This window comes from Heptranchias perlo, chromosome 21 (assembly GCF_035084215.1).
Source record: "Heptranchias perlo isolate sHepPer1 chromosome 21, sHepPer1.hap1, whole genome shotgun sequence".
Taxonomy (NCBI): domain Eukaryota; kingdom Metazoa; phylum Chordata; class Chondrichthyes; order Hexanchiformes; family Hexanchidae; genus Heptranchias; species Heptranchias perlo.
In genome coordinates this window covers 25614826-25630296 of record NC_090345.1, presented here as the reverse complement: position 1 = coordinate 25630296, position 15471 = coordinate 25614826, and the positions used below count along the sequence as shown (strand labels likewise).

At 40.2% G+C, this 15471-nt stretch overlaps 1 protein-coding gene across 9 annotated transcripts in view; it reads left to right on the top strand.

Moving 5' to 3' along the window:
- ctbp2a (C-terminal binding protein 2a) overlaps positions 1-15471 on the top strand; it is a 245497-nt gene that overhangs the window by 136873 nt on the left and 93153 nt on the right. For 2 of the 9 annotated variants that reach the window (XM_068002331.1, XM_068002330.1), the window contains exon 1: positions 6248-8051. The exons of the other annotated variants lie outside the window; for them this stretch is intronic. In XM_068002331.1, the coding sequence (XP_067858432.1) occupies positions 6248-8051 (1804 nt within the window). Of the gene's footprint in view, positions 1-6247; positions 8052-15471 lie in introns of those variants that run through there. 9 annotated transcript variants of the gene reach the window in all.

Here is a 15471-nt window from a genome sequence, read left to right as displayed (position 1 = left end):
GTGTGGAGTGGAGTCACATAACAGGCCAGACCGGGTAAGGATGGTATGTTTGCTTCCCTAAAGGACATTGATGAACCAGTTGGGTTTTTATGACCAGCTTAATGGTCACTTTTGCTGATACCAGCTTTTTATTTCCAGATTTAACTGAATTCCAGAATTAAACTGAATTTAAATTCTCAAACTGCCATGGTGGGATTTGAACTCACGTTTGCTGGATTATTAGTCCAGGCTGCTGGATTGTTAGTCCAGTAACATAACCACTACACTCGTAAACAGTAGGAGTACACTACACTACACTATACTAGTAGTCCAGTAATATAACCAATACACCTTATAAAGAATAAATATGCCCCTATAATTGAGTTTCTACCTCTACTTGTCAGCCTATATCTAATTCACATAACAGTAATTCTACAAATTAGAGTAAGTGAGCTGGGGATCCACAAGTTTAATCAATTTTGAGCCATTGCATGAGATAACTTTAAGCAGAGCAAGTAGTGTAAACCAAGAAATCATTAGTGAGAATTTAACACATGTGGGAGGCATTGATATTTGAGTACACTTTGCAATTGCTGTAACACCATGATATTCAAAGTTTCTAATCTGTAATTTAGAATGGAGCTGAGAAATGCAAGGAGATTGTGAGTGGGAACAGAAGCAACCACAACCCACCCAAGCTAATCACTGAAACTGGATACAGGCAGGACAAGAAGACAACTTAAGTGAGGTCCTAAAATTAGTACCTCGAAAGAAAAAAAGTAGTGAAGACAAGGTTCAAACAAACATTCTCTTCAACTGAAAGTGACATTTTATTAGGCACCTAGGCCTAGAAATGCATGGGCACCACGCCCATTTAACAGGCATAAAATGGGCATCTCAGCGTCCAATATGGTGGGTGGCATGTGCGTGCACATCCTGTGGCAGAAGTGTGCCACCTGTCATATGGGTAAAGGCTCCAGTATAAGTGTCCAGGGCCCGTTCCTGAAACAGGCATTGGGCCCCCTATTTGCATATGCAAAGGGCTTCATGCCTGTTTCAGGCCCCCTTTACAAAAAGCGATAGCGATTGACCGCAGCATACACCGTGTATGTTACGGTTAGTATTCTCGGGCACTTGGCAGCCAAACCAGCAGTTCTTAAAGGGACCACTGGAGGCTGCCTCCCGAAGATAAGTTTTAATTTTTTCACTTACCTTATTGTGCAGCTGAAAGGAGCAGGGATGTTCCTCCCGGCTCCACGTTAAATTTGCAGGCTTCCGCCGGCCACCACTCTTCCCCCTTCCTATTGCTTCCCCCTGGACTGCTTGTGGCCTCTTCATTCTTCCCGGGACCGGCGAGCTGCCTCAGGGGCCGGGACTAGCGCCTGCAGCTAACCGGTAATAAACGGATGAGACTGGCGGACCAATAAAGGAAATCATCCACAATCACACTTACAATGTTGCTGCACAGGGGTATGGTAGTGTAGTGGTTATTTTACTGTACCAGTAATCCAGAGGTCTAGTCTAATAACCCAGAGAACGTGAGTTCAAATCCCACCATAACTGTTTGAGAATTTGAATTCAGTTTTTAAAAAAATGGAAATCAAAAGCTAGCATTTGTAAAAGTGACCAAGAAGCCATCGGATTGCTGTAAAAACCTAACTGGTTCACTAATCTCCTTTAGGGAAGGCAACCTACTGTCCTTATAGGTCTGGACTTTTTGTGACTCCAGTCCCACACCAAGGTGGCTGACTCTTAACTGCTCTCCGAGGGCTCACCACCACCTTCTCAAGGCAGTGAGGGATGGGCAATAAATGCGGCCTTGCCTGCGATGCCCACATCCCAAAAATGAATAAAAGAAAAATGTGGCAGCAAAAGGAATTCTTACTTCAAGATTAATAGAAACAATTGGAAAATAATTCCATTTTAGTATCATTACCATGTCTTATTTGTCATGCAAGTTCTCCTGTGGTAGTTTCAAGAAAAATGAATTTTGTTGCATCCAGGACACGTCAATAGTAGAAAGGTAGTAAAGCCAGTTATGAGCTAATCTTTAAAAGAAGCTGAATTGTCTCTGCAGCTACAGAGCACTGCACGTTTAGTTAATGTGGACATTCGCACAGAAAATGGTGATGCACTTCCCAGCTTGTAGCAAAGTGAATCATCATCGTAGGCACGCAATTATTCATTTATTTCTCAAAGGATGGCTTTTCAGCTTTGTACTAACCCCAACATGTGTAGAGACAAACATTCTTAATGAGAAGGGCGATTGGTGCAGAATTGGTGTGGATAGAGGAATTGATTAAAGTGGCAGGATTTCCTTATTTTGCCTGGCCCAATATTTATCTTGTATTCAAATTTTTTTTTAAAGTTTGGGTTTATAGAATCATGAAAAGTGTGGCAATGCTCCAGGGAATGAGCCCTTTCATATGCTTAGAGCCCATGTGTGCCATTCCTTCAGCTCCTGTTAATGTATTATGTTCTGTACGCTGTTCTGCTGATTACCACTCTGTGCTGGTTTAATGGAGGGCTGGGCTACTTTTGCAGCCCATCTGTGCACTAATATGGTAAATCTGTAACTGACAGTTTTCCTATCATACAACATATAACATCTCTGGTGCATTTTCAACGCTGTAACACTACAAAACCATCCACAGCAATCCATTACCATGTGCAGTAATTGATGAGTGCAGTGGTTTTGTTTGTGTTTTTTTAAGGTATCAGTTGGCTTTCTAGTCACAGAAATTGTTCCTTTTTTTTGGTTGTTTAGCAGTTTTGATACAACAGAAGTCCAAGTCCTGGGAGACTGTAGCATGTACATTTGGCAAACTGTTAAATGCAGTCAAATTAATTAGAACAGCAAAAATTCCCAGCACATATTTGAGATCTATCTTGGCAGGGCTTGAGGCAGCAGTATATAGTGGATGCCTCTGTTGGGCATTTTTAAATTAACATTAACAAGCATTGACAAATGTAAAATAAATCATATTAATATACCACTTCATTCTTAAGTTTATTATTAACCTCAAGGTCTCAAGTTTAGGTGGCTCGGGCACGTTAAGGATCTGCGGCTGTTTTGTTGCTATGATGCTCTACGTACTTTTTTTTAAACAGGATGCTCAGCTGTCGTTCTCGTTTAATTTGTATGCTTTCTCTATTTTCCTTTCCTTCATTAATTACTGCAGTTCACCTCATGAATTCTCCTTTCAACTGCAAAAGTGTCCAAATGAACCGCAGTCTTCTTTACAACTTGCAATATTAAAGTTGTTCCATGAATCGGAAGTACAGACTGTGGGAGAATGCAGACGTAGTGTTATTTTTTTTCCCTTGAGTTGAAATGTCCCGCCTATTGATCGGCTGAGAATAGGTGATATCTGTCATTTAGGTAGTTGGCAGAATTGAGTGCTCACCACCTCTGGGACTAACTAGTTACAATAGAACATCTTAACTGCTCACCATTGTCCTAATTTCCATTAGTATTTCCTTTCAAATTAATAATACTCTTTGTCAGCATGTTTATCTTGGTCTGTGCCAGTTGTGTTTTTCCTTATTGTTACATCCTTTAGAAAACATCTATATTTTCCTCAATTCTGGCCATTGATTCACTTGGACTTGTTACTATTTGGCCATGCAGCTGTCAAACTCTAGGACACTGTACATAAGCAGGGTTTAATCTCAACAACAGAGAATCATAGAAATTTCCATCAGTGGCGGTACTCCAGGAAAAGGAACTAGACAGAGTCAGATTCTCTAGATCAAATGCCAGCAATGCTGACTGTTCCATTAGTTTCTGGCTATTGAGCTAGTGGTCTGGCTGAAATGGAAAGAGACATTTTAATTCAACAACGCTGTAAGTATATTATTCAAATTAATAACTAATGGTAATTTAAACCTTGCATAATTGTCCACATTTTGATGCTTTCTTAACCATATATGACCACCTCCATTGTCAAAAGGATTGGGTTCTTCGCATATTTATTCTGCAATTGTTTTGAGGCACTTTGAGCAGTTCAGTTTCTCAGTGAAGCAATGAGTCTCATGCTACTGTAGTTTCTACAATATATCGATCCTGGATATTTGCCCACTGGTCGGCCAAAGCTTTTGTCAGAGAAGAAAACATTGAAAATAAATACTACACTAATTAAACACACTTTGACATTTTAATTAATAGTTTTGAAAGGTTTTTTATTGCTTCATCTTCATAAACAGTAAATTGCTAGATTTAATTTGTACTAACATGGTGTAGTACCATAAAATTATTGCTTTACGAATTTTAAAATTTCATTGTAAAACGTTAGTTCAATGTTCTTTCAGACCATATTTGGGTATGTTATTTGTGATACTACATCATGTTAGATAATCATTTTGCCATCAATGAAAGCTTTACAAGTAAATTAACGAACTTAACATTTTGATGACTTCCACTATGACAGTTATACATTTTTATAACAAGTACTGCATAGTTAATGACACTCAATTGGTATCAACAGTGAATCAGAAAAACAATCTTACCCATTGATGTTGATAGGTTTAGGTGTTTTACTTTAATATCAAGTGACAGGCCTGAAACACCACGGTCAACACTGACGTTGCCAGCCGGTCATTCTACTCAGCCTTTATAGTTCCTCTTAATTGTCCTTTGTCGGCACAAAGAAACCATTTGTTAAGCAGTTCTAATGTTTAGACGATGTGTCTGATAATAACCATCCTGTAGAGTGAGATGGAACTGACAGGGGCTGTCATGCACACAACACTGTCAGCACTTTTCAAGTATTTCAGTATTGGAGTATGTCCGTTGTTGTTGTCTGGAGGATGGCGGCAATGCACTTGCACATTTTATGATAAGTTGTGCTGTTCTCCTCCATGCCGCTTGGAAGGAGCTCTTAGTATCTGCTGTACACTTAGCACGGACTTAAACTCACATTGCCTATCGTCTAATGACCAATTAATGACAACTGTCCTGAGGGGGAGGGTGTGAAGCAGGGTTTCTTTGGGGTCAGATTTGATCCAAGTTGTCGTGCCTAGCGATGGGAGATTGGAAGCAAGATAGTCATTAATGGGCCATTAATGGCAAAACAAAAGCATCAAAATATTTTAGAAACAGTTATAAACCAAAATATAAAAATGGTTAACATTTATGGAAAGCCACATTTCCTCAAATTGGCAAGTGGCTGAACATTTGTGGTGACATTTTCAGTTTAAAAATGAATCCTATTTGTTTTGCTACTGTTACATAAACTTAACTAGCAGTGTATTGCTCACTGTGTCCATTTGTGCACTAGTAAAACTGAATTCTGCCCCATTTCTTCTGGAGTTTTGACCTCTGCTGTGCTCTTAACGCTGCAAATTCCAGATTACATTCTGGCAGTTTTCCTTTGTGAGATGATGAGAGGATTTTCGTCTTATAGTAATGATGTGCACTGAATCTTCACTCAGCATGATTTAGGTTGCTAAATTTGACTTTGAGTACAACATAAATACCATGATTGCGTCACTAAAGCAATAGGGCACAGGAACATTTCCACAGTTAGACTGAAAGAATCATTTTAGTTCCAATTCTTCGCTTATTCAGTTTGAAATTTCTGTTTTGTCAACATTCCCAATCGCATGCATTTTGTTTCCAGCTGTATGCACTGGATTAGTATTTCATCAAGATGGATTTGAATTGTGCTGACAGTGAGGGATTGTCAGGTTTTTTTCTCTGTAATTTCCCCTCCCCCTTTTTGCCAGAAAACACAAAGGCTCTCCACTTATAAATACACTTCCTTAAAATGTAAATGACCACTTAAATAATTTGGCAGCAAATTGCTCAGTGGTTCAATTAAAAACTACGTATCTGTACCATATGAGTAATATACAGTCTTGGAATGAACTCGATTGATGTCACAGAGAGCAAAGGCTTTACTGGTTTTATTTAGCATTTAATCCATGCGTCCTGCCATACCAGTTGCCCACACAAGCAGTGTCCTAAGCAAGAAAGGATAAATGTGTGGATTAAAGGAAGCTACCCTTTCCATCTGCATGCAGACACACAAAGAGGACATTTCATTCGGTTGTTATGGAATGAGAATTGGTAACAAGGTGCGTTGTGTTTTGTATCTACTGATGTTTCTGTGGATTAATAATTCAAGCAGTACTTTGTAATAGAAAACCTCCAGTTGCTTAGTTCTGCAGTCCCAGTGGGGGCTCAGGTGAAACCAGCCTGCTTTGTTTCATGTTTTTGTAACCAGAGGTCCCGCCTCTTTAACTAAGCTGAAGTCATTTTATTCCAATGCCTGTCCCTAGCAAGCAAACAACTGTTGGCCGCTCTCAGAGCTGGGACTCTAGTGGATGGTACGAAGACAACTGGGACAACGACAGCGTATCCGACTACCAAAGGCCTTTTAGAAGAAGAAATTCACTAACCTACTGCGGTGAAGTTGTTTGCGACGATCCACCTAGCATCGGAGTGCATGATAACAACTTTGCAGAAGGGTATGAACATAATTACGAACGTTACAGGTATCCAGACTCCGGGTTTGACCAAGGTTATCCCAATCGGTATGATCGCAGACCTGTAAGAAAGAGTTCTGTGCCTGATCTCTCTCATTCCTACGAAAAGCAGGCCGTAATGTCTGGTCGCAGCTCAGTGCCTCCTCAGGATTACTACGCAGAGCCTGCTTTGGCCGTTAGGCCGTCTGAAGAGGCACGGTTTTATAGGGATCATATGCTTAACAGATCAACGCAGAATTATGGGATGTCAGGGGGGAGAATATCATGGGACCACTCACAAGGGAGGCCTCCTCCCCCTCCTGAGGTAAACCGTATGTATCATGATCCTTCTGGTAAGCTGATTCTCGATGGACAGAAAATACGTAGTCGAGATCCTTCTCCTGCTAGGTATGGTGCTGAAACACCTCTCCCTCGTTACGGTGCAGAACCACCATGTCTTACTAATAAGCAGATATACAGTGACGCCACTGGCCGACCAGTGGACTCCACAGGTGCACGGCAGGTTACTCCAACATGTTTAGTTGTGGATCCTGCCACTGGGTCTCGGTGTGAGAACACTTTGGATAGAATGCTGTCTTCTGGCACATTAAACCACACTCCTAGACAAGGAGTGACATCAAGAATGATGTCCGATTACAGCGCACAGAGAGATGGTTTGATTTCGAAACCAGTTTATGATGGTTATGACAACACAATGACATCTCGTGGCCACCTTCCTGCAGGAATACCTGGACAAGACAAGACTGAATTTCTGGCACTATTGCGTTCAGAGGGGTTATCTGAAAGCACAATTGCTGCCTTACTGCAACAAGGTTTTGATTCAACAAATTTCCTAGCCATGTTAGAAGAAAATGATATTAAGTCTGTGGCTCCGAATCTGGGTCAGGCGCGGTTGCTGTTACGGCTTGTCCATAGTTGCAAAGCAGATATGCAGTTACGACAGGAGCTGCAAAGCAACAGTGCCCGTATGAGAACACGTTCGAACAGCTTCAGTCACAGAAGTGAGCTAATGCGTAATGACTACGGGGTCCAGCCAGGAGTGGTCCATACAATGGATAATTCCACTGTCCAGCAGCTACCAATGGCATTGCAACCATTGTCACCTAGGCTTGCTGAAATGAATCGTCGGCCATCTAGTGCCCCGTCCCAACAACTCCTCGAAACTGCTACTTATGGTTCATCCGGGCCTGGAAGACTAGGGAACCATTTTCCAAGCTTCACAGGCTACAGCAGCCCTGTCCCAGTTGGGCTGCAGAATCTGCGATCAGGGCCTATCTATACTGCTCAGTCTGGAATAGCAATGAATACATTACAGGCTACTCCAAATTCAGGTCCCAAAACCGCCTATTCCACCACTTATACTGTACCCATAGAACTAATGAAGAGGGAACGCAACCCAACTCATTCTCCATTACATAGCCCTCACAATAGTCCTCAGATTCTCCGAAAGCCAGGAGCACAGATGGAGTCTACATTGGCACCTGCGAGCTCAGCTTACCAGCTGGCGAATACTACAAACCAGAAAGTGACCAGACGTACAGGACCACCAATCATTGTCTCCACAATGGCATCACCTGAACCAAGTAATGCATTTTTTACATTTTAGCTATATATGTGATATGTGTGCTTGTGGGTCCTACTGGCCTATCTGCTTTAGTTTTCCTGTGAATAGAATCTAATAATGTCCCACAGAGGCTGACTGAAAACATTCTTTGCACTTTATAGACATATTGTATTATGATGTTTTTTTTTGTTTTGATGCGCAACTTTTCAGAGAAGTATTGATGTATTGAAAATCTCATTGTGTGCTGATTTCCAAACTCTCAATTATCTGAAGTATTTTCTCTGGGGCTGTTTGGGTGATTAGAAATGTTATGCACATCAAGATAGCATTAGTTTGGTTGTCATCCTGTTAATATAATTGTTTGTGTCCAGGTAGCTAAAAAGGAACCTTGCCCCTGATCTCTATTCACAATATTGTCATATTGTGCAATTGGCTGTGTGGAGAAATCAACAGTCATCATAATTACAAGGGTTTCTTTCTGTATAATGTAAATTTATATTCCACATGACAATCCTAAAGTATCTCAAGACTGATATCTTCTTTACATTTGGTGCTTGTATGCAATAGAGAGGCAGTATCACACCAACGGTATCATTATTATTCTCTTATTGTGTTACTGTAAGATTTCCATGTTGCACCTATAGATCCTCACGCTGCAGAATAGTGGAATGGTCAGAAATTAGTTAAAGGAAGGATTAATAACCAGTTATACAATGTATAATAAAGCCTCCATTTGGAAAAAGTCCTTGATTGGAGAGGATTAAAGGTTGTGTTTTAATGGATATTTTCGAATAAAACGCATTTTTAAAAATATGTATTTAGTGCAGTATGTACAAAAATAATGGATAGGGACATTTAGCAATGACCAAAAACATTAATGGGTTTGATTCCCCTGCTATTTTAGTGTACTGATTAATGCACTCATGTTAAATTCCTGCCTGGCCTATCTTAACCCAGCAGTAATAACTGTGTTAAAATAGCACAGACAGGAATTTAACTCCAGAGTGTTAACCAGTGCACTAAAAACACCACATAGCGGAAACTAACTTATATAAGCATATTGATTCCAGCTTTTTTGTACAGTAATTTGGAAGCCATCTTCGACAGATGTTAATCAGGATACCAAATTTATATTGTTGCGGGGTGAAGTGTTAAATAAGCAATAATGCATGGTTACCTATACTACACAGGAAATTGATTCTACGTGAGTTAATTGAAGCGCAAGACCTGGTGTAGTACAGGTAGAGTCCATTTTAGATATTTTGTCGATTGTTTTTCTGCTTTTTGGCACCTTTCAGTTGCCTCTGGTAGACCTGTTATTACACAGGTCTGAAGAGCAGCAGAGAACTAGCCATTGTTGACAATAACACAATGAAGAGGTGATTGGTTATCACTTTGTCCAGGGTTAAAGCTTTCTCCCAATGGTATCCTCCATTCGGCAATCAGGGAATTGGAATTCAAATAGGGAAATGCTATCAAACACCATTGTGAACATTTTATAGTGCTACACGAGCCAAACACTGGAAATACATGGAACCCGCCTCCTTCTACTTTATACCAAGAAAGTATTATTCCAATTAGTTCTGTAAAATCACATCCCAAAATAATCCTAACTGTAGCTGGGTGTACTTCCAGCCACACCCTTAAGGTTCATTATACTGCTATCAAATATGCAAATTTTAAATTACCGTATTATCCAATTTCCGGTTAAGCAAATGCAGATTATATCTCAGTAATTATGAAGTGATGGAATCGCAATACTTAATCCTTTCGAATGACGATTATGTAGTAAGTAAACTGACGGTTGATGGTGATACTGACAGTTGCTACAAACCTAAAACTTCCATAATTTACATTATTGTAGATAGTTTTTTTTCATGAAAGTTTATTATTCAGAGGCCAGAAGTGATTTCAAGGATGTAATCCAAGGATATTTACTAATCTTTCCATTTTTTTTCTCTTTCATAAACACTATTTCAACTGTATTTAATTTTAGGACCATCAATGACAGTTAACTACAGTAATAAATAGCTGGCGAGCTCTCAACAGGAAAATCCACATGGTACAGGGCCCCTCAGGATTGAGGACTGAATAGGATGCTAGTCAGGAAATATACTAACTAGATGCTAGGCATTGTAATCTCCGGATGGGATTGAGGACTGAAAAGGATGCTGAGCTGCACTGGAACCAATAGAACTGCTGGTCTTTGGGAGCGAGCAGTCCTATGACTACAGATCTCCAGCCCATTACACATGGATAGAGAAGCTGAACCAATCAAGGACAACCATTACCTAAAAGAAATTACCATCTGATGTCAAGGGCTTATTGGCCAACAATATGTCCTCGACGTTTTGATGTGTCCTATGAATACATATAGCATAGAATTTTGGTCTTTGCAGCCACCATTTCACAGAGCTAAAACTTGATGATGGCTCTGTTTTAATCTTGGAAATGTGCATAAAAGTGTCAGCAGAATCCTCAAATATCATTGCATCTAATTAAAAAGGGCCAAAGCTGGCTGGAACCATTTAGTGAATACATCCATGGTAATCTATCTCGGGGTTGAAAAATGGTTAGAAGCCAATTGGACTATCATCATAATTTCTAGCAATAAATTATTCTCAATATGTTTTGGTAATGAAAAAGAATTGAAAGGTTCTTTTCCTCGTTATTATTTTGGGACGCATTTGCTAAAATATTTGGCGTTGACATTATAAATATACATCACTTCATTTCAAATTTAAAGTAATATTTTTTAAATGGAATACAGAGATGTTTATATGTCCTTTTCCTGTATTTACTAATAACTCTTCTGTGTCATTTAGCATTCTGAGAATTATCAGAGAAGTAAGAAAGGTTCAGTGTTAGAGCAGTTGTGTGTCAGTCTTTTTGGTGTATAGACATGAACCTCTGTATCTTGTAGGAGCATAACCTGGCAGAAGTGGTGTGAATGCCTCGTATTTGTTTGGACAGTTTAGATCAGAGATTCCAGTCAAATATGCAGACCCAAAATTCCCATGATCTGATTCGATGTCCTTCACTACAAACATAGGCCATTACAAAACATGACCATGCTGGTTTAAGCTGTTACAATGTACAGGGTGGACAAAAATGGCAGATTATTAGATTTTCAGGTGACCGAAGGCCTTCCTTCTAAGGAGTTCCTTGCTGCTGTTAGTTCCAAAGAGAGGAATAAGTAAAATGAAAAAGTAGAGAAGGACTGTGAAACTGGCTGGGGAGGTTAAACAAAGTTAACCATCTCGGAAAGATGGAAGGTAATCCAGCAAGTTTTTTTTAATTTAAGAGCAGTTCTGGCAGTGCATGCATGCTTTTAAATAACGTTTCCATATGTTGTTATATGTTTAGAGAGGAACTTTCCTACTTACCTCTCAGTGGAATATGATGTGGTAGGAAAAGTCAGTTTGTGGGTTGCTTCCTCGGTTGATCTCTGTAAACATACTGAGTAATCATTTCAGCTTAAGTCAAAAAATAAATCTGTGTTTAAAAGCTAAAACATTCATTACGTAATATGTGAAGTCCATTACATTTGTGAGTAGTGATTACCGCTGACAACTGGCTCTCCTCTCCATTGGTAGAATGCAGCGTATCGATGATTCCGCTACAGTCAATCTTTGTACACTACTGGGGAGAATTATCAGGGGTCTCTGGCAGTTAGAAACTGTATGATTTGATTGGTCAAGTAAAGGCCAAACGGGTTAGATTTACCCCCAGTGTGGACTTTGGGCGTCCCGCCTGCAGAGCACACCCGCTAGTCGCCCGATAGTCCTGGCAAGAGGACCGGGCCTGATTAGCATTCAGCTGGCGGGCTGCAGGTGGAAAACTAGCGCCTTGGGGCAGCCCGCCAGCTCCAGGCTGTCGCAATATTGGGCGGCCTGGCTGGCAGGTAAGTCACCTGGTTGATTTTTAACTCCCAACCTCCCAGTTTCCGCCAGGCGGGTAGGGTTAAAATTGACCCCAATATTTCTTGCAAAAATAAAATCTCCCTTTTACTCCTCTCTCCTCAAAAAACACTTTTTTGCCTACAGTTATTTGGAGTGTGAATTTTCCTTCAGATTGTTTGGCCTTGGACAGCCACAGTTTTAGCTTCATAAAATTGAGGCGCATGAATAATTTAAAACAGCGGTGTTATACCTGCCGTTAGAGTTCATTATTTGTGTGTTCAAAAGCTCATTTAGTTTTATTGTAAATCCACAAAACCTTTCTATCTAATCCCTGAGCTGACTTCTGTAATATTTGACCCCTCTGAGTACTGAATGTTCCTGGCAGTTTGCATCATTTGAATCATTTTTCCTAGGGTTCCTATCAATTTATAAATCACACTGGTTGGGAGTGACCTGTAATACCATAAACCTCCAGTGTATGCTAGGAAATCACCTGCTGCACATTCTCCAAGCGATTGAGCAAATCCTCTTATCTAACGGTTGGAGGCTTTAAAGAGACAAAATGTTTTAGGAAAATTATCTGAAGCTTTTATTATGTGATTTGTGAAACTTCATAATATAATAAACTATAAAATGTTTCCTAGGAAGGTCGAGCCTTTGTTTGGAGGGTGTTTTCTCTCAGCTTCCTGATGAATTGTAGAAATGAATAGCATTGAGCTCATAGTTCTGGTGTATGAGAGAGATTCAGAAGTTCTCAAAAGTGGAGCGAAGTATCTACTTGGAACATTAGGAACTTGCTCTTTATTCCTACAATAACGGAAAAGAACAAATTATAGAATAGAGAATACTGCTAATTGTGATCTTTTTAATCTCACTTCCTGGCTGTTTCAAATTCCCAGTTTTGACTCCCCTCTCCACCCCCCCCCCCCGCCATCGATCTATTTATTTTTGATCTGATAACATAATGATCATTTCCTGTCCCTTGACACAAACTTTTTGTCATGGTGCGCATTTTATTGTCCTCTCCTTATCACAGTAGTCAAAAGCAAGAAGTCCCCCAAAATAGACAATTTAATCAGAACCTCCACAAAAGTGCAATAATGGTCAGTGCCTCCAAGGGCCTAGGAAGGAACATAGGAACAGGAGTAGGCCATTCAACCCCTCGAGCCTGTTCCACCATTCAGTTAGATCATGGCCGATCTGTACCTCAACTCCACTTACTCGTCTTTGCTCCATATCCCTTAATACCCTTTCCTAACAAAAATCTATCTATCTCAGTTTTGAAATTTTCAATTGACCTAGCCTCAACAGCTTTTAGAGGGACAGAGTTCCAGATTTCCACTACCCTTTATGTGAAGAAGTGCTTCCTGACATCATCCCTGAACGGCCTAGCTCTAATTTTAAGGTTATGCTCCCCTTGATTTGGACTCCCTCACCAGAGAAAATAGTTTCTTTCTATCTTTCCTATCAAATCCTTTAATCATCTTAAACATCTTAATTAGATCACCCTTTAATCTTCTATACTCTTCGTCTCAGTGCTTCTGTTGCAAAGTTATTTACCTTGAATGTGTTTCAGAGAAAAGTAAAACTATGTAGGAGTGAAGATCCGTTATTGTCTCTTTTTGGTAATAGAGGGAGGGAAAGCTGGTCAATGAAGAAATTCTATTTAATAGATTGTACTAGATTATCATCAAATCTCGGTTCTGGTCATAACTTAGATGGTGCAAAATAATATTGCTTCTCAAAATGTCAAGTAATGTGTAGTTCTGAGGTGTTGATGGTAATGTTTAATTATCTATGCTCTTCCTAATAATGGACTCAGCAACAACAACTTGCATTTATATAGCGCCTTTAATGTAGGAAAACATCCTAAGGCCCTTCAGAGGAAAATAATCAGACAAAGATTGACACTGAGCCTGTATTCTATCCTGCAGCAAGTCCTACTCGCCCATCACCCCTGTACTTGCTTGACCGAATCTCCCAAGGCCTCAAGTTTAAAATTCTCATCTTTGTGTTCAAATCCCTTCGTAGCTTTGCCTCTCCCGCTCTCTGTAACCTCCTCCAGCCCTACAACCTCTCCTGAACTCTCCTTTAACTCAGGCCTTTTATGCATAGCCGCCTTTTCCTTTGTCCCCTCGTTTGCGGCCGTGCCTTCAATCGTCTAGGCTCTACACTCTGAAATTCCATCCCTAAACCCCTCCACCTCTCATCTCTCTCCCTCCTCCTTTAAGACCCTTCTTAAAACCCACCTCTTTGACCAAACTTTCGGCACCTCTCCTAGTTTCTGCTTCTTTGTCTCAGCGTCCATTTTTGTCTGATTATACCTCGGTGAAACGTTTTTCTACATTAAAGGTACTCTATAAATGTAAGTTGTTGAGATTCATATCTGTACACCATTCGTTATTTTAAAAAAGTGATTGGTTATTAATAATTTGAACAGCAACTTTATTACCAGCACCAAAATTGTGCACTGTGATGAAATTCAACTTGCCACAAAGATAGAAAATAGCACTTAAATAGTCCTGTCTTTCCCAATGCAAGTTAAATGGTACTGCTGCTGTCAAAATACAAATATAAAATAACACATTAGTTTGCAATGATACTAAACTGCATTTGTGTTCAGCACTGTTCCAAAATAAAAATCAGACCTAATGCCAAAGTGATGATACTGCTTTATTCATGACTCAGACCTTTGTTTGGAAATGTCAATTTCTTGTGAATGCTATATGTCTGAAAGTTTTTACTCTATAGACTGGGGATACAGGGGTCAATTGTTACCACTACCTCAGCTGAGAATGAGCTAGCTCAGCAGAGACCAGGATTGAACTGGGGACCTTTGTGGACTGTATAGCTCAGTATTACAGCAATCTGTATTTACCAAGTGAGCCATCGGGAGAGTTCAATAACCTGATTGTCACAAGCTTATTCAGCTGTTCCATGTCACATTTTTGATGGCCATCTGATCCGATCCTTAACAGTAATCAGCCACACAAAACCCAAATAATATTGCACAAATTCTCCTCAGAAAAACATTAGCAAGCACAGAAAAGAGCAATGATTAAACAAAGTACACTAGACATTTGCTTCACTACAGTGCCACAGTATCATAAACACCAAAGGACCTACTATTTTGGGAATAGAAGAAAAAATTTGCATACCTGAATCCAGAGTAAATTGTGCTTAATATCGCTACAAGTGAGACAATGACAAACACTGTAGAAACAAAATAAAACTGGCATAGGCTTCCTTGATACTTCAGCTGGTTAAGGCAATAAGTAGCCAAGTCACACGGATCAGCCTGAATCACTGGTCTGTCCTGAGATAGCTGCCCTTTCTGGAGCACTCGTAAGGTTGTTACAATTGGCCGTTGCCCAACTCTGGGTAAGGGAGGGGGAAACGGCCCAGGTATCCGACTCCATTTTGCTACCCAGCCCGTGCCTGGAAGTCCCATGTTTGTGGACATTGGGTGAGGACAAGCTCAGGCTTGGCTATGTTACCATCCCCCCCTCCCCCCCCCCCCCCCGGCCCCCCAAACAA